Genomic DNA, 20,310 nt, shown 5'->3' with positions numbered 1-20,310 from the left:
TGATCTTTTTAAATAAGAAAGTTGGAGTTGGCAACAATATTCCAAAGGAACCCCTTAGGGAAAATAAAATAATCAAGAGCAGTTGCAACTATGTCAAGGATTTATGCAAAAGTCATTTTTACAGTTACAGAGAAATTACAAAATAATATAGATTTACTCATGCCTGTTTTGAAAGAGAATGCTCTACATTCTAGAGTGAAACTTTAAAGAATAATAAAGACTTACACAAGAAAGTTTATTTTGTTCCATATTTTTACTTAATTTTTTAGGAAAAAACGGTAATCCGGTGGCAGAGAATTTCCGCGTGGAAGAAGTCAAGTTATCAGATCCTATCACTGAAGGCCAAGTACAAGTGAAAACTCTCTATCTCTCTGTGGACCCTTACATGGTAAGAGCCAGAGTGTTGTCACTGGGTTGATGAGGAAATGGCATGAAGGCAGTGTCTAACCTTCCCTGCCTTCATTTGGAGAAGCAGGACCCAAGGATGATTCCTATGAGACGGAACTCAGACATGCCTCCACCCTCCATCCTCGTCTTCTTACCCTACTCTGACGCCAAATGTTCCTCCCACAGCCCTCTACTTCTCTGCTGGGTCTGATTATCCATTGTAATAGCCACACAATACTACTCATAGTGGGGGGGGGGGGGTTATTAGAGACCTCAGCAGGTTATATCAAGTCAGGATCTGACAGCATTAAGAAAACAATCCTTTGTCTGCAAGCGCCTCTTTTCAGCCATACCAGTAGGCACCACCTTTCTCCCTCTTTGGTCCTTATCCTCTTAGTCTTGCAGTTGCTTGGCTCCTGGCCTGCTGGGGTAAGTATTACAAAGCTCCTTTAGCACTGAAAAGACCGAAAGGGCAACCCCACTGTGCAAGCCAGTCTCCTGCCCAAAGACTCAGCCTCCGTGGGCTAGGGGGACTGCCACTGTGTCTCAAGGCCTCTGCTGGTGCCATAGCTTCCCCTGCGTGGTCTCTGCTGCCGTCACTGCACTACGTAAGAAATTGGGGCGAGCCAGACTTTTTCTTCTACTGATTTTGGGATTCTCTCTGAGCTGGCTTTCTTATACCCAGGGTATGGCAGAACTGACAAATCCCCTCCTTAGAGTCCTCTACAGCAGTCATTTGGTGGGAGTTTCAGAGACTGGATAGAAGAGCCACACCAAGTAACTTCACTTCACTGCAGTTGACAAATGATTTTATTTTTGTTATTTCTCATATTGTTTCATCTTACTTATTTACTATTTTAAAAATCATTTTATTAGGGGTTCATACAACTCATCACAATCCATACACCCATCCATTGTGTCAAGTACATTTGTTTCCCTCATCCTTCTCAAAACATCTGCTTTCTCCTTGAGCCCTTGGTATCAGCTCCTTGGTTTTTTCCCCTCCCTCCATTTCATCTTATTTAAAATGTATCGTGCAGTCCTCACGATTAACACATACTTGAGCACTTACGTCCTGAGAGCTGTGAACTGGCATGATTAGGGGTGCTGTAAGGCAACGTGTTCACATAATTGTGGCTGTGGCCCATCAGCTTCTTTCACATGCCCTGATCAGTTCTCAGTAAGTGACATCTGACATAGTCACTTAGGATGGGAAATCCTCTTAGGACAGTCAGTTTACAAAGCAGGCTAGGACAAGGGCTTCTGTTGCAGTTGGACTTTGGGTTGAAGAGAACAGACTGCTTATACCCTCTGTAGACAAAAGAGATTGCGTGAAAGGAAGTCATTGCCCAAGTTGTAGTTGAGAAGCCCCAAGGCCCAGGGACAGAGGCCCTAAGGGCTGCCTTCTGGTTCTATCTTTCTCACGGGGCATCGTCTGGTCTTTTCCTGCCTCTTCCCTCCTCACTTCAGTTCATGGCCCTGACAATTGCATGGCTATAGTCACTGTCCATCAGCTTCTCTTCTGCTATTAATATTAGGGCTCAGAAGCAGATTGCTGAGGTCTAGAACCTGGGATTTGGATGTGGGCATCCGTGGGGAGCTATTCTATCCACAACTCTAACCTATGGATAGACGGCTCAGAGTTCAAATACCCCTACTGAGTAGAGTCAGCTGTGGCTGGGGGAGGATTGAGCAAAGGCTGCCCTTGGTGAGAGAGGAATGACCTTGAGACAGTCCAGTGGGAGGAATAGTAGTGGCTAGCCTCACGTTACAAGACACGTGAAAGAATTGCCCATCGCTGAGTAGAGAAAAGGGTTTTATTGACACTGGTGTAGGTTCATGAATAAGAGCAGTTAAAAACTCACACACTCCCTGCCATCGAATTGATTGGGACTCACAGCCCTTATAGGACAGAGGAGCATTGCCCCTGTGGGTGTCTGTGGCTGTGAATCTGTATGGGGGTGGAAAGCCTCATCTTTCTCTCATGGAGCGGCTGGTGGGTTTGAATTGCTGATCAGGGTGAGCATAACCCACTGTGCCACCAGGTCAAATTACTCTTGCAAAGTCCCTTAAATTGCACTTACATTGTACTAAGATACAGTCCTGGGGAGACAGTGAGACCATAGACTCCTTGTCTGTGGTCATATAATGTGCTTTGTCAGGCCGTCTTCACCCGGTCTTTGCTTGCCCCTGATGGACCGCTCCTCACCCTTCACCACTGAACTCCACGGCAGGAGGAAACAATGTTGCAGTTCTAAAAAGATCACTAATAGACTTGTTTAAAAAGTATACTTCTAGATGTATAGAACCGTTGAGCATGTAGTATGTATAGTTCCACATACCTTCCTCCCCAACCCCATCCTCTATCCCCCAATTTTTAAAAACAGTTTTATTAACATATCATTCCATATCATACAATTCAATATTCAGTCACATCAAAAGAAGTTGTACAATAATCACCACAATCTGTTTTAGAACATTTTCTTCATTCTTGTACTCATCGTTATTAGCTCCCCATTTCTCTCCAACATCCCCTGCCATACCACCAAAGAACTATTAATCCAGGTACTGTCTCTATAGATTTACCTATCCTGGATTTCATATACAGAGAACATTTAGGAAAAAAACCCCACCAAACTAAGAGTAATAACAAAGTAAAACAGATAAGGACCTTAATTAAAAAAAAATACTAAAAACTCAAACAAATTTAAAAGATCATGAGAGATCAAATGACAGGGTGCCAAATTTTAACCTAATTGCATCTGCAACAATCACTTTATAATGCACTCTGCATGATAGCAAAGCTATTCACATCCCTGGTCCATGGTCAAAGCACCCCCCCCACCACCACCCGTTTTTAATAAATCTTTTTATTGGGGGCTCTTATAGCTCTTATAACAATCCATACATCAATTGTATCAGAACACAGTTGTACATATGTTGCCATTACCATTTTCACAAAGTTAATTTCTGCTTGAGCCCTTGATATCAGCTCTTCTTTTTTGCCTCCCCTCCCACCCTCATGGACCCTGAATAAATTATAAATTATTTTTATTTTCATATCTTATACCATCTGCTGTCTCCCTTCGCCCACGTTTCGGTTGTTCATCCCCCACCCCCAACCCGGGGTGTGTGTGTGTGAATATGTCGATCATTGTAGTCAGTTCCGCATTTTTCCCCTTTCTCCCCCTGTCCTCATGGTATTGCTACTCTCAATACTGTTCCTGAGGAGTTTCTCTCTCCTAGATTCCGTGTGTCCAGAGCTCTTATCTGTACCAATGTACATGCTCCAGTCTAGCTGGATTTGTAAGGTAGAACAGGGGTCATGTTAGTGGGGTAGAGGAAGCTTTAAAGAACTAGAGGAATCTTGTGTGTTCCGTCTTTGCTATGCTGCACCCTGGCTAACTCGTTCCTTCCCTGTGGCCCTTCTGTGAGTGAATGTCCAATTGTCTGCAAATGGGCTTTGGGTCTCCACCCTGACCCCCATCATTTGCATTCACATGTATGTTGTTTTGGGTCTTCTGATACCTGATCCTGTCGACATCTCATGATCACACAAGCTGGTGTGTTTCTTCCACATGGGCTTCGTTGCTTCCCCGCTAGATAGCTGCTTGTTTAACTTCAAGCCTTTAAGACCCCATACACTATATCTTTTAATTGACAGGCACTATCAGCTTTCTTCACCACATTTGCTTATGCACCCATTTTTACTTTGGTGATCATGTGGGGAAGGTGAGCATCACAAAATGCCAGGTTATAAGAACAAAGTGTTATTGTGTTGAGGGAGTACTTGAGTCGAGACCCAATGCCCATTTGCTGCCTTAATACTTAACATTTAAATATATGTACATAGACCTACGTCATTATATACTACTATATCATTATATACTAATATACTTACATATGTGCGTGCCTATATTTATACCTCTATAAATGTCTTTTGCCTCCTAGTTCTTTCCTCTATTTCTTTTTTTTTTAATTAAACAATCATTTTATTAGGGGCTCATACAACTCATCACAATCTGTACATACATCATTTGTGTCCAGCACATTAGTACATGTATTGACTTCATCATTCTCACAACACCCGCTTTCCACTTGAGTCCTTGGTGTCAGCTCACTTTTTCCCCTCCCCCCTCCTCCCAAACCCCTGATAATTTATAAATTATTATTATTTTATCATATCTTACCCCATCCAGCGTCTCCCTCACCCACTTCTCCGCTGTCCGTTCCCCAGGGAGGAGGCCATATATAGACCTTGTCATCTGTTCCCCCTTTCTCCCTCACCTTCCCTCCACCCTCCCGCTATCACCACTCTCTCCACTGGTCCTGGGGGGTTCATCTGTCCTGGGTTCACTGTATTTCCACTTCCTATCTGTGCCAGTGCACATCTTCTGGTCCAGCCGGTAATGTAAGATAGAATTGGGATCATGGTATTGGGGGGGAGGAAGCATTTAAAAACTAGAGGAAAATTGAATATTTCATCGTTTCTATACTGCACTCTGATTTGATCCTCTCCTCCCCACTGCCCTTCTGCAAGGGATGTCCAATTTCCCCCGGATGGACCCTGGGTCCCCACTCTGCGCCTCATTCACAATGTTATGTTTTTGGTTTGTTTGTTTTTTTGGTCTTTGATGCCTGATACCTGACCCTTTCACCACCTTGTCATCTTATAGGCTGTTGTGCTTCTTCCATGTGGGCTTTGTTGTTTCTCAGTTAGATGGCCCCTTGTTTATCTTCCAGCATGTGGGACCCCAGATTCTGTGTAATTTGACAGCTTGGCACCATCAACTTTCTTCACCGCATTTGCGCGTTCGTGTAGAATGCTGGTGTGCTTCTTCTTCATGGGTTTTGTTTCTTAGCTAGATGGCCGCCTGTTTGTCTTCAAGCCTTTAAGACCTCAGATGCTTCCTCTATTTCTTTTCACTTTCTTCCTGCCCCACTAACATGTTCAACCTTCATTCGGCTCTTAGTACTTTCTCTCAGCTACATTGCACTTGATCAAACCCCACCAGGCATTCTGCGCCCTCCTTGCCATCGATTTTAGATCTTTTATTATTCCCTTGTCCCTGGGTTTGTTGGCTCCCCCTCCCTTTCTCCTACCTCCTCCTCTCCCATGTCTCCCTGGAGCCATCGGCTCCAGTATTTTCTCCTCAGGTTTGGTTATCCTGTCTATCTTATAAGAATGGACATGAGAAAAAGAAGAAGAAAAGAAAAGCCTGTAATAGTACCAGGTCTGTCTGCTGACCCTGCTGAATGTTTTCCAGTCAGGTCTGGTGAAGTGCCAAGCCCTGCCCACCGATTCCGAAGTCTCTCCCAAGTTGTTAGCAGCCGCTTTCACTCACTCACTGCCACGGAGTTGATGCTGACGCACAGCGACTCTGGGACACAGCAGAACTCCTGTGAGTTCAGAGACTGGGGTTCTTTATGGGAGTAGAACGCCCAGTCTTCCTCCCATGGACCAGCTGGTGGTTTTGAACTGCTGACCTTGTGGCTTAGCAGCCCAATAGGTAACCACTATACCACCAGGGCTCTAACAGCTTGCTTTAGTTTAGGGTGGTATACTTGTTACATTTAATTTACCAATATTGATACATGACTATCATCTATAGACGATAGTTGGAGGCTTATACCTTTCTAAGGGTTTTGGCAGATGCCATAGGTGTACATTACATTTTCAAGCAGAATGAGTTACTTAGCCCCCAAAATGTCTGGTGCTTCACTTGTCCATCACTTCCAGGCATCCCCTAAATTTCAATCGCTGACCTCGTTACTGTCACTATAGTGGTGTACTTGGGGTCAGACAGTAGGTAGCTTTTCCAGAGTGCCCTCTTTCGCTTAGCAATGTACAACTTGAGGAATGACACTGGAATGCCTGCTGCCACACGAATGAACCTGGAAAGCATTACTCTAAGTGAAATGCGCCCGATCAAGGACAGACAGATGATTCTAGATAGCAATGATCTGGAACAGGCAGATTCATACAAACAAAATAGATCTGAGATTACAGGGGCTTCGAGCAGGAGGGGAATGGAAAAATTAAATGGCTCCATAGCCACAGCGTTTCCCTTTGAAGTGAGGGAAAGTTTTGGAAACACTAGTGATGGATGGTGGCACCACATCGTGACTGGTCTTGACGTCACCGAAGCACAGGATAGCCCCCACAAAAACCTCTGCCTCTACTCCCTTTGCACTACCCCCCCCCCCCCCCCGGCGGTGGTGGTGGGGGGCTTCATCAAGCAGTCTTCCAAGATTTCCATCTGGGGCACACTCTGGGCCTCCACATTTTAGCTTCAAGAAAGAAGAGTGAGCCCCAGACAGGAAGAGCCTTGGCTGTGACCTGGAGAAGTCTTTAACCCTAGTCTGTCCAAGTTCGCTAGAGCTGCTTCAGTAGAAACACCACAAACGGGTGACTTTAACAAAAAGAAACTTGTTTTCTCACAGTGTAGGAGACTAGCAGCCCCCAGTCCGAGCGGCTCAAGGGAAGGAGGGAGGTACTCTCTGTCTGTGCCCTCTGGAAAAAGGTCCTGGTCTCTTCAGCCTCAGCCTCAGCCTCCGTCTATTCTCACCCACAGTGCTCTTTCCTTTCGCTTGTTTATTCCCAAAACATAGCCTACGCTAAGCCTGCGTGCCAAAGATAACCCCTTCCCTGATGGGACTGTAAACACAGGCACACAGGTTAGGAACCACAACACACATTTGGGATGGGGGTGGGGAGAGACACAATTCCGTTCATAACAGTGTAACTTCATTATGACACTTTGTCTGAGAGGGACAAAAACAGTGTCCTCTGGGGGTTGGGGACATGAGGTAGGGAGAGTGATTGGTCTGAAGTTGTGGTGAGTGCTGTCTAAAAATGAATCAATTTCTTTTTTTAATTTTATTTTTAAAAACTCAACTGCCATTGAGTCAATTCCAACTTATAACCACCCTCTAGGGTAGAGTAGAACTACCCCTGTGAGTTTCTGAGACTAGATTTTGACAAGCATGTAAAGTAAGACGTCATCTTTCTTCCAAGGAGCAGCCGGTGGTGGTTGCTAGCAGCTGACTTTGTGGTTAGCAGCCCAGGTGTAGCCTCCTGTACCCTCAGGGCTCCTGGATTATTTCACTATACATAGTCACAGCCATCAAGTCAGTGCTGACTCCTAGCAATGGAGAAGGAGAATTGCTAGGCCAGAAGCCAAGAAAGAATTGATTGTCTATATGTTGCTAAAAAAAGGGCAGCTGTACAGATGGATTTTAGGCCTCTACTTAAATCTTAACTCACTAAGAACGTTTTGTTCGAATGATGTGGCATTATATGATACTCACCTTCCCTACATGATGGCTGAAGACAAAACGGGTGCATGAACAAATGTGGTGAAGAAAGCTGATGGTGCCCAGCTATTAAAAGATAGAGCATTTGGGGTCTTAAAGGCTTGAAGTTAAACAAGCAGCCATCTAGCAGGGAAGCAACAAAGAGCACATGGATCAAGCACACCAGCTTGTGTGATCATGAGGTGTCGATGGGAATAGGTATCAGAAATTCAAAAACAAGCAATCAGATTGACATAAAGGATTGTAGACAAAGTGGAGACCCAAAACCCACCTGTAAGGTAATAGGACAGTCCCTCACAAAAGGGCCACACAGAAGGGATGATATATCCAGCGTGCAGTATAGCACTGATGAACTACATAAATATCCTCTAGTTCTTTAATATTTCCTCCCCCTACTATCATGGCCTTAGTTTCACCTCATTAATCTGTGAGACCCGTGTATGTTTATTTTGTATAATTACGGTCGTTTGATGCATGAAATCCCAAAATAGATAAGCCCTTCAGAAATAGTGATGGGAGTAATGACTCCCTGAAGCTATGGGAAGAGGGGGTGGATAGGGGGAAGCAAATAGCAATGATGAGTATATAACTCCACTCGAGGGGAATGGATAACAGAATTATAGGGGAATAGATAACACTGGATGGTATAAGATATGGCAAAAATAATAATAGTAATATATAATATAATAATAAGGGTTCCTGGGGGATAGGATGGGAATAAAAGGGAGCTGATACCAAAGAGTTCAAGAAGAAAGAAAATGTCTTGAAAATGATGTGGCAGTAACTGTACAATGAAGCTTGATCTAATTGAATTATGAATGGTTATAATATCTGTAGGAGCTCCCAATTTAATTTTTTAAAAGGGCGGTTGTATGATTACATCAGCAATGCCGAACCAAAATCAAACTAACTGCCATCAAGTCAATTCTGACTCATGGCGACCCTGCAGGACAGGGTAGAACTGCCCCTGTGGGTTCCCAAAACTAACTCTTTACTGGAGTAAAAAGCTTCATATTTCTCCTAAGCAGTGGCTGGTGCTTTCGAAAGCTAACCTGCTGGTTAGCAGCCCAACGCATACCCTCTTCAACACAGGGTTCTCTCAAAAACAAACTCACTGCCTTCAAGCCAGTGCTGACTCATAGCAACCTGTAGGACAAGCCCCTGTGAGCTTCAGAGACTGTAACTGTTTACAGGAGTAGAAAACCCCATCTTTCTCCCAATCAAACCCCCCCAAAAACCCACTGCCATTAATTAGATCCTGACTCAGTAACTATTTAGAATAGTCTCCATGGGAGTGGTTTCTCCGTAGGAGCAACTGGTGGGTTTGAACCGCCTACCTTTCAGTTGGCCGTCCACACTTACCAGACAGGGCCTCCAAGGGCTCCCTTTCAGCAATGTCTTAAGTGTACTTCATTTGCAACAATTCATTGAAATCCAGTGATTTGCATAATTTGTGCTAGCATGATTTATCTAATAGCACCTAAATTTCCTTAAATGATTGTATAGGATTTTTAACAGATTTAACTCCCATATTAAAGAATTCACCCATTCAAAGTGTATAATTCAACTATTTTTTAGTATATTCAGAGTTGTACAATTATTACGACTATATCCGTCCCCCGCTGCCCCACCCCCGTTGCCATGGAGTCAGTTCCGACGCACAGAGACCCTATAGGACAGGGTAAAACTGCCCCTCTGGGTTTCCTAGACTGTTAACTCTTTATGGGAGTAGAAAGCCTTATCTTTCTTCCAAGGAGCAGCTGGTGATTTTGAACTACTGACCTGTGGTTAGCCACCCAGTGTGTGACCACTACACCACCTTGGCCCTAATCAAATTTTAGAAGCTATTTCAATTCCTTTTTAATTGTACTTTTTCACTTGCTAAAGAGGAATTGATTTTTTGAGTTTTGCTTTTAGAATTAAAAACTAACTTAAAGAAAAATTAGAAAAAAAAATTTTGTCCTTGATATAGTATGGGGGGAGGTCAGATGCTTACAGGCATCCTCCCTGAGGGCCATCAGTTGCCAGACTGCAGTGGGCCCGCTCCCTGCTGTTAAGGACAGTGGACAGGCCTGCAGTCATCTACTTGGCTCCTGTAGGTGGGGTTCACACCCTACTGATAATGGTTCCTTTGGAGATCCAGCTGCCATCCTGACTCTAGGATCAGTCCATCTTGTCACATGTATACCCCCAATCCCTCCTCTTCCTATTGCATGTATGTCCCTAGACCACCCCTTCTCACTGTTGTATAACCTATAGTGCAACCCCTTCCTGTGATGTATTTCTCTACCTGTAATTAGTGGGCTTGCACGCCCCCAAAGGTATATAGACCTGGGTTAGCAAGAGAGAGTCTCCTCTCCCTCTCTCCCAGCTTCTCCTCCCCTGTTTCCCTTTCCCCTCTCTCCATGCTACTATGAAATGTGTCTGACTCCATGAAATGTGTCTGATATTACTGTAATATCTCTTTTATCTCTCATGCTCTTGATGACTTTAATATTATAGACATAATATTTTATTTATATATATATATATCAATCAACCGTACAACTGTGCTTACTGAACCCATGATTAGTGGTGGGGGGCTGGCCTCCCCCACCTCAAACCACAATATACCTTTCTTAAAGTCGCTATATAAATGAGTCAACTGCCTTAGTATTCTCAGACAGGATTCTCTTAGCGTTGCAGAATGAATGAAGACACTGGCAGTGATTACCTAACGCCCTGGCAGCTGTCTCAAGTGGTTGATGGTGGAGGCATTGGAATTATAGAAGAAAGCAAACACACAAAACTTACTAAAGGTGATTTTGTGACTTCATTCTATTGGCCCTGGCAAACCAAGGCTATTCTGGATGGAAATCTCCTTGAAAAGGTGAGGTATTGCATTTTTTCCTTTTGTAACCCTAATTTTGTGCATGTGGCATTGAGTTCTGTGTGCTTTCGAGGGAAAATGAAGACAGACATTGTATTTTTGCCAGGTATCCATATGGGGCAAAGGCTCTCCCAAGCCTTTATTCCTCTCCCACTGTTGGCCGTAACTGCATAGGATAGTTTTTAGATTACCACTGAATGGAGCAGCCATTTTCCACATTTATCTTGTTTCTTTAGTTAAATGTGCAATGTAAAACCTGAAGTACACATACCTAAATACTATTTTGCATTAAGAATGAGAAGACCCTCTCTAATGGCATGTTTTTAATTTTTCAGAGAAATAGCTGTCAGACTTAACCTCAATTCCATCTTGTGGCAGAAGTCCTGATTTCAGTTCCTACTATTAAGTTGAACCACACAAAATTACCAGTATTTGTCTGGTTTGGACCTGCAAAAAAATGGAAACCCCATGCAATTAATAGATCATGCAAATCATGTGTCACCAAGCAAATTATGTCTCTGGGCCTCACTTCCCTTGTGAGCAAAATGAAAAGAATAACTATCTCACATGTAGATGTGAAAGTTAAATAATGTGACCAAAGCTTGTAAGTGATAAAAGAGCCATGTAAATGGGGTAGTGTTTTTTAAGATGACAAACCTATAACCAGAAGTGCAGTTTAGGTACAATTGGAAAAAAAAAGATAGCCCCTCCCCTTCCCTCCCCTCCCCTCCCCTCCCCTCCCCTCCCCTCCTCTCTCTCTCTGGCTTGTGTCCATTTACTGTAACACCCGAAACTTCTAGCCTTTATAAAAACCCACTTGAAACACACACACACACACACACACACACAAAAAGATAAAATTGATATGTGGGAGGAAGACAGGAGTTCCCAGAATTCTCAGGAGGAGGCCATGCCCACAAAGAGGCATGATTGGCTATGACCTTATTGACAGGCTAGACTCCACCCCTTCACTCAAGTTGACAGGAGATTATGTAACTGCCACATTTACAAACAACTATTATAGAAATATTTCTGTTTATTGCAGACCTTAGTAATTCTATTAACCTTTATCCATATTTAGTTGATCCTGAATCCAAAGCCAGACCCACTGCTGTGGAGTTACTTCAGACTCCTAGCAGCCCTCTAGGGCTGCGGATCTCAGCCGTCCTCACGCCGAGACCCTCTAATACAGGTCCTCGTGGTGGTGACCCCCCAACCAAAACATTCTTTTCGTTGCTACTTCATCACTGTCATTTTGCTACTGTGATGAATAGGGTGACCCCTGTGAAAGGGTCATTTGACCCCCCCCAAAGGGGTGGTGAACCACAAATTAAGAACTGCTGCACCAACTGCTCTGAGGGAGAAAGATGGGACTGTTTGCCCTGCAAAACTGTAGCATCTCAGAAAGCCTACAGCGCATTGGTTCTCAACCTGTGGGTCGCAACCCCTTTGAGGGTCGAACGACCCTTTCACGGGCCACCCGATTCATAACAGTAGCAAAATCACAGTGTGATGAAGTAGCAATGAAAATAGTTTTATGCTTGGGGGGTGACCACAACGTGAGGGACTGAATTAAAAGGTCCCAGCATTAGGAAGGTTGAGGACCACTGAGTTGGTAGATTTGAATCTTCGAGTTTCAGTTAGCAGCCTAGTGCCTGACTCACCCTCTACAAGGGCTCCTTGATGTAACTGATAGTCATTAGTAATTACTGAACACAAACTGTTGGCAGTACTTCTCTTTGGCAGTTGGTAAATCAAACTGAGACGGTGGGTTTTAATTTCTTTGAGTGGTTTGCTGAAGTTTTACTAAATGTTTTTAAATCTTTAAAAAAGTTATTATGAAACCTCTCTAATAGAAAGTGTTTTAAAAAAAGTTGTATGTTCAACTCTAATTTTTCCGATAAGAGAGCAATATAGAAAGAATAAGAACAGTATAATTTTTCATAGGGGTAAGCATATAAACAGAAAATGCTTTACGAAGTTGAAAGATACCTGGTTTTATAATTAAATCAGAAGAAATTGTAGCACCTCTTCCTTACAATTGGTTGATACATTTTAAACATCATTGATGAGAACTGCTGACATTTGAATTGGTTTTTATAGACAAATTTTACTTTGGACTTGCTCAGAGATTTTAAAAACTGCAATTTTGCTTAGTGTTTTCCTATTAAGAATGTCCTCTGGATATACTTGAGGCAATGACAAGAATAAATCATCTTTTTCACATGTGATTCTCTTTTACAGCTTGTATTACAGAGAAGCATTATTTATTGGGGTTTTTTTTGCATTGAATAATTTTTTTATCCCCATTGAATTATGTTATATGTAAATTACAAATTTTTAACAAGGCAGTGATTTTCTGTGTTAGAAACAATATTGGGCTGGTCCTTGTCATGTTTAAAATAGGAATTCCTACTATTATTTTTTTTAATTAATATTTCATTTTAGGTAGACCCAAAACTTGTGGATGGGCACCTTTCCTACTTCCTTGGAGGGATCGGAATGCCCGGTTTGACTTCCTTGATCGGGATACAAGAAAAAGGCCACGTAACTGCTGGGTCCAAGCAGACAATGGTTGTCAGTGGGGCTGCCGGCGCTTGTGGGTCTATGGCAGGGCAGGTAAACGTTAAGCAGATGACTTATTAAAGAGTCGTCAGGTTTGAGTCCCTGGTCTATATGTACACAAGAAGCCAAACTCCAAACTCCCTGCCCTTGAGTCGATTCCAGCTCTTGGCAAGCCTGTAAAATAGAAATCTGAACAAATAGAATCTGACACAATCCTTTCACACACTTCTGGCAGAAATAGTGTTGTTACATTTAAACTTGGTAAAAAACGTGAAAGATAGTTTTTGGTATTTTATTCTCTATTAACCCAAAATTGGTATGGTAAATGAGTGATATAGTAGTTCTTATCAATATAAAAAAAAGCATCATACAATGCCTGTCTGGAATACTGTGAATTTTTTTAAAATGAGCTCAAGATAAATAATTAAATTGAAAAATAAAAGACTCATATTTTTAAAAAATCTTAAAATAGAAAAATACTCATTGGATTTTAGAAATGTAGTGTTTTGATGGCCTTTTAAGTGCATTGCTTTATGGTAATAGCTTTAAAAAATTTTAGCACTCAAGCGGTTATTTAATTTTATTCTATTAATTGGGGGGTACATAGATAAGACCCTTTCCCCACCCTCAGTTATTTGAGATCAGATTCTTTTTAGCAAAAAAAAATAGTGTTATCTAATGTAAATTATGGAGTGACACTTAACTCTATTTGCAGTGTCTTATATTTTCTCATTTTGAGACTAACATAATATATTTACTTTTCAACATTTTCCCCCTAGATTGGCCATTTGCTGGGCTGTTCCCGAGTGGTGGGAATTTGCGGGACACCTGAGAAGTGCCTCTTTTTGACCTCAGAACTGGGCTTTGATGGAGCAATTAATTATAAAAAGGGGAGCGTGGCAGAACAACTACGGGAGCTGTGTCCAGCTGGAGTGGATGTCTACTTTGACAACGTTGGGGGCGACATCACTGACACAGTGATACGTCAGGTTGTTTATTTTATAAATTTAAATACTGCATTTTATTTGTTGTAACCTTATTTTTCTTTATTGTGATATATATAAATATATATATCACAGTAAAGAAAAAAATATATATATGAAACTATTTGCCAATTGTGATTATCCCTTACCTGGAGAAAAAAAAGCTGGAAAAATATAGGTGACAAATAATGTAACGAACAGCCCTGTAATTAAGTAATCCAAGAGACTTTTTTGTTAGATCTCTCATGGGAGAGATATACCTCGGTCCTTGGCTTCTCTGGAGAAAGAATTCACGCCAAAACCTGGTTGTGCTTCCACTGAGTTTTTTACAGGTTAGAAGGGGCACAAATGCATGGGATCATGGCCCAGCCGCTGGGAGAGCAAGCACCAGAGCAGACTTCTGGCTTTTTAGGGGCCCCCACCTCCCACCCCCACCCGGAGGCGTGGTCGACCCCATTGGCTGAGTCAAATGCACCTGGCTTAGATGGGCCAATCCAGGTCTACCGCCTACCTAGGTAGTTAGTTGGACCACCCCTTCCTGGCCAGAATCACAAACCTAACAATTTCTTTGAGAGCAACTCCCATTTGCTGGCAGGGTTGCATTGTATCCATTTCAGTTCTTTGCTATCTTAGGTGTCTCAGCTAGTTCATTTTTGTGAAAAATGACATTTGTCTTGTTCAAGTGGTGGTCTGATTCCTCAGTCCTTACTCCCCCTCAACCTCATAGCCCTGGCTCCAGACTACAGGTCATTTTGTGCCCGTGAGGCCGTTCCCAGGCATAGCGATCCTGTAGGACAGGGTAGAACTGCCCCAAGAGCTTTCTTAGACTGTTATCTTGATGAAAGCAGATCTAGGCCTTTGTTCTGCATGGCTGAAGGTAGGTTCAAACTGCCAACCTTTCAGTTAGCATCTGAATGTTAACCTTGGTGCTCCCCAGGCTCCTGTAGGGAATGGATTTTCGTAAATTGCAGCCATTCTTCTAGTATACAGTGAACCCTCGTTTACCGTGGTTAATCGGTTCTAGACCCTACCGTGATAAATGAAATTCCGCGAAGTAGGATTCCTTATTTGTAAATCAAATATTTTCGTAGTTAGAGCATAGAGGACATGAAAAAACACCCTTTAGTCACCATTACACTCGTATTACCCAATTTATTAAACGAAAAAGGGAAAATACAGTAAAACATTTTGGATGTTACAATTATCATTTATTATTTATTATATTATTTATGGCATCAAGCGTGTACAGTATGAGCCAATCAGTGGCAGTAATGACAGAGCATGCGCTGTTACGCAAAAACCGCGATAGAGTGAAGCCGCGGAAGTCGAAGCGCAAAGTGGCGATGGTTCACTGTATTTACTAACTGTGCTCTAGAGAATCAGCCTTACCTATTAACATTACATAGTCCTTTACATCTAAATAAATATCCTACAACTACTAACAAAAGCAACAACAAGCAAGACAACCAATGTAATTCTTTTGCTTATTACTAGACTCTTAGAAGTATTTACCTCGTGTTGCTTTAAAGTGGATTTAGATTTTAAAACTGTTCACTATAAATAATGGGTAAATTTTCAAAACAACATTAGTTTATTGGCAGAAGCTTTCATTGATGGAGCTATGAAATCCATAAACTTAGGAAGGCATATATGTTAAGTATAAACATCTCATTTCTTTGAACAGATGAATCAGAACAGCCACATCATCCTGTGTGGTCAAATTTCCCAGTACAACAAGGATGTGCCTTATCCTCCCCCACTGGCCCCTGATGTAGAAGCCATCCGGAAAGAAAACAACATCACAAGGTGGGATCTGTCCCTTTGCCCTTATTACCTGGTGTCGAGAGGGTTTAAGTATCAGAGATGTGTATGAAGTGTATTGGCATTCATATATAATTTTGCTTCCTCAAATAAGACTTGAAGATAATACATTTACAGCATTTTTATTACAAAATATCTATAACAAAATATTTGTGATGTGTGTTGACAAACAGGGGAAGACAAAGGAGAGGGCTTAGGGGTTGGAGTGGAAGGATTAGCGGAGGGGTGGTTGGGAGTCTAGGGGGTAGCTGAGGGAGGTGGTAGTGAGGGGTGTTCAGGATATGGAGGAGGCCTTACTGGGGGCACGGACAAGGAGTCAGGGGGTTCGGAAAAAGATGAAGGGTGAGTGAAAACGTCAGGGACCTGATTGGGGGGCAGTGGGTCTGTCTGAGCTGGCGGGTGTTTCTGGCTAGGAGAGTGTTGGATGAGAGAACCTGAGCCGGGTGACAGGTGTGCAGAGAGAGGGACAGAGCGAAGAAGGAAGAAAGCTTGGATATGATAGGGGACCTCAGGCCATTTCCCAGTTTGCTGGCAAAAGTTACTGAGATCAGTCAAGATGTTGAAATAAAATATACCGTTTTCTGGCCAGCAGGACCTATTGTCTAATTTGTATTGGGGCCAAGCCAAATTGCAGCAGAAAGCAAGGCATTTGGGCTGAAGGTCTGACGTTAAGCCAAGGGTTGAGAGGTTAGCTAGGAGACACCCAAGGGTGTGGTGTGGAAGGGTCAGGCTTAGAATTTTTGTTTCCCATACTACAGGGTTCTTGGTGAGAGACTGAGCTAGAGAATCGGCATCCTAAGTATCCTACTGGGTTTCTGGTATAGAGGGAAGAGAAGCCCAGCAGCTTCCCAGGTCCTTGGAAAAAGGAACAGAGAGACCCAGGTGTCCCCGAATATCTCTGTCCTTTGGAATGGATGGAGAGACTTGAAATGAGCTCACGGTTTTAAAGGACAGAGCTCCTGGTGGAAGGACCCCGCAGTAAGGGACTGTGGCCGAAACAGCAAAGACAGAATTTGGTTAGGTAGTCCCTCGAAGACGTGGCAGATGGCAGCAGAGGTTGAGGAGAGAGAGGCACAGCACCCACCTAAGGGCAAACAGGGCATGTCAAAACATCTCTACTCTTCCTGGGTTTCAGCACCAAATGAAACGTAATTTTGGTGATGGAGAGAAAGAAAAAGGGCAAAGACAGAACATAGTTTAAAGTTTTATTTCAGAGCTCCAGGGCCAGGTTCCCGGGTCCCTAGTTGGGGCCCAAGAAGTTACACTGCCTGGGAGGGAGGGGAAGGGTTTTCTAGCACTGGTCAGAGGTAAAAGCCATTTGGGGAATTTTTCATTGTGGTTTGGCTGTTTTGCAAGGCGGTAAAGTAGTAACAATGGTATCTGTAGCTGCCAGCCACCTGTGTCAGAGATTGAAAGGTCATCATTGGGGGCTAGGCTATTGTTCCATTTGCCCGCCCGACCAGTTTCTGTCTAACACCCATCACCCTAAACAGGAATTCAGTACTCCTTAGCAGTAACTCCCCATTGCTCCCTCCTGCCCAGTGCAGATATAAACTTTAGTCTTTATGTATTTGCCTAAAAAATGTAGATTTTAAAGCTGTTAGGTATCCAGATGCAGGGACAGAGGGTTGTCCCTCCCATGCCCGCAAAGGTCCCATAGAGGAGGTTGTAAAGAAATCAGGCCAGCATTAGATGCCTATGAAGACCCCTAACTGAGCATGTTCAGACTCAAAGTCCCCAGCCAAGTGGGAGGTACATCTGGGTGGTCCAAACTAGGCCTAGGCTCATGCCCTCACCAAGGTGGGCTTAACCCAGCCAATCGGGTCAACAAATACCATCAACCACACCTCCCCAGCCAGGGGCTTTAATATCCTCCCTGTGGAAAGGCCAGTTTCCTTTACCCTGCTCCTGTTTGGAGGGAGGTCGGAGGGTGAGGTGCCCACACCTGGGCATGGCCCCTCAGGACCTGCTTCAGGCCTGCTTGGGGCCCACATGTATCTGTTCCGCCCCTGCTCGGGTCTCTCTCTGACTTGTCCCCACTCATGCCGGCCTCAGTTCCTCACATGTGGGTGCGCTGTTCCACGAGGTTGCTCATGTCCATTTGTGAGCCCCAGCTCAGCTTCCAGCTTCTGTGTGGCTTGGCACACTTCCCTGAAATAGCAAGTATCCTTTTCAGACTATAAAATCTGAAACTTCACCTGTCCTTCATAAAAACCCACTTTGATTGCAAAACAGACTTCAGCATGAATTCTTTCATCGTGCAAAGCCAAGAACCAAGGTATTACCCACTCGAGAAGCCTTCCAAAGCCACTTTAATATTTAGGTTTTGGTTAACTTGCTCTTAGCAGAAACTTTAAAAAAGAAAAGCATGATGCTGTTCCATCAGCCAGAATACTCTTGATTGTGTAAGAGAAACTCAGTGTACACTGACTTAACTGCAAAGGAACTGTATTAGCTGATATGAGTGTCAGGCTGATGACTGTGTGCCCATCATTTAGGTATTTCTGATACATACATCAGTCCAGACTTGGTGGTCGGGCTCCAGGTCGTGCATGGTGGCACCAGGCCTATTTTTCTTACCTCTGGGCTCTGCTGTCTTTGGTTTTCCATAGGCTGTAGCCCAGTGGTTCTCAACCTTCCTAATACCGTAACCCTTTAATACAGTTCCTTGTTGTGGTGACCCCCAACCATAAAATTATTTTTGTTGCTACTTCATAACTGTACTTTTGCTACTGTTATGAATCGTAATGTAAATATCTGATATGCAGGATGTATTAGGTGACTCTCATGAAAGGTCGATCAACCCCCAAAGGGCTCGCGACCCTCAGGTTGAGAACCACTGCTCTAGACCAAGAGGATTGCTGGTCGCTCTTATCCGTGCCTGTGTGGGAAGAGGGTCGGGGAGCCAGTGCTGGAACAATCCAGGGTGGCTGCACTTTATCCTGGATGATGGACTTATACAAAATTTTCCATTGCCCAAGGGGCGCTGAGTAATTTTTTTCCTTCTGAAAAGAGAATGGTAGGTCAAATAAGTTGGGGATTAGGTCAAATCGGTTTGGGAACCAATGCTCTTAATTCTTCAGTTTCCCAGGTTAGCCGTCTGCGCAAAGAGAGGATCAGCTTTACTTATAGTGCCATGTCCTAAGGCCTACGTGCATTGACTCTCCCCGGCCTGCCTTAGGTCTTATGCAGGTGGGGAGAGGGTATAACCCACAAAGGAAGTCCAAAACGCTGTTGCTAAAATGGATTATAGCTCTTGGACAGACAAAACACTGCAAGTCCACTATACTTACACCTGTCACTACACCTCAGGCTACATATAATCAGATTTAGTGTAAGGATAAATAGATAATAGAGTTCTAGAATGATTGGCTCATGAACTCTTTCATTCCCTCCTGTTCTCCTTGTTCCCATTACAGGGAAAGATTTATGGTGTTAAACTACAAGGACAGGTTTGAGCCTGGCATTCTGCAGCTGAGCCAATGGTTTAAAGAAGGCAAAATAAAGGTATAATTTGCTTCTATTCTTTATCAATATAATGCTTCTGGCTATTTGATATATTTTGTATAATTTGAATTTACTAGAGCAAACATACTAATTTTATAAGGAAACTTCCTTCAAGTAAAAATGTTACTGAACATGACAGTAAACCCTATGAAAGCAAGAACCCCTCTGTAAGATGGAAACATGCCAGAAAAGGAAAACACAAATATTCTCCCCTAAAATAAGTGATACCAAAATGTTCACACTGCACCTTGCCCAAGGTTGGATACTTTCAAGACAGAAAAGCAAAGTAATTCTATTGAGTTCCAACTCTCTAGAGTTCCACTAAGTTATAAAGTGCCTTTCTCCCTCAAGATTATAACCTCTTGAGAAATCCTAATTATTCCCATTGTCTAAAATTTTATTAAACTTTTCATAGATATTAAGAAATCTATAGGTTTTTTTCTAACTACAAAAATTGTAATAATTCGGAAACAAGTGATCTAAAATCAATGGGAAAGAGGGTGTAGGAGCTTGATCCAGGGCAATGTAACCAAGAGGAATTGCTGAAACCCAATTGAAGGCTGAACATGATAATGGGACAAGAGGAAAGTTAAAAAAAAATAGAGGAAAGAACTAGGAGGCAAAGGGCATCTATAGAGGTCTAAATACAGACATGTACATAAATAAATATATTTATATGTGACGATGGGGAAATAGATCTATGCACATATATTTATAGGTTTAGTATTAAGGTAACAGATGGACATTGGGCCTCTATTCAAGTATTCCCTCAACACAAGAACACTGTTCTATTAACCTAGCATTCCGTGATGCTCACCTCTCTGACATGATCGCTGAAAACAAAGTAGGTGCATAAGCAAA

At 42.9% G+C, this 20,310-nt stretch overlaps 1 protein-coding gene across 3 annotated transcripts in view; it reads left to right on the top strand.

The window, feature by feature from the left end:
• The window catches only part of PTGR2 (prostaglandin reductase 2), a 28,982-nt gene that overhangs the window by 5,565 nt on the left and 3,107 nt on the right, over positions 1 to 20,310 (top strand). For 2 of the 3 annotated variants that reach the window (XM_045287977.1, XM_004698704.4), the window contains exons 3-8: positions 270 to 388; positions 10,382 to 10,573; positions 13,022 to 13,192; positions 13,918 to 14,127; positions 15,806 to 15,927; positions 19,362 to 19,449. In XM_045287977.1, the coding sequence (XP_045143912.1) occupies positions 270 to 388; positions 10,382 to 10,573; positions 13,022 to 13,192; positions 13,918 to 14,127; positions 15,806 to 15,927; positions 19,362 to 19,449 (902 nt within the window). The remainder of the gene's footprint in view (positions 1 to 269; positions 389 to 10,381; positions 10,574 to 13,021; positions 13,193 to 13,917; positions 14,128 to 15,805; positions 15,928 to 19,361; positions 19,450 to 20,310) is intronic. The other variant, XM_045287978.1, reaches the window with a different exon arrangement.

The sequence above is a fragment of the Echinops telfairi genome, unplaced genomic scaffold (genome assembly GCF_000313985.2).
Source record: "Echinops telfairi isolate 266 unplaced genomic scaffold, ASM31398v2 ScPeMD7_18;HRSCAF=68, whole genome shotgun sequence".
Taxonomy (NCBI): domain Eukaryota; kingdom Metazoa; phylum Chordata; class Mammalia; order Afrosoricida; family Tenrecidae; genus Echinops; species Echinops telfairi.
The sequence above is the reverse complement of the archived record's forward strand: the minus strand, read 5'-3'. Positions and strand labels throughout refer to the sequence as shown.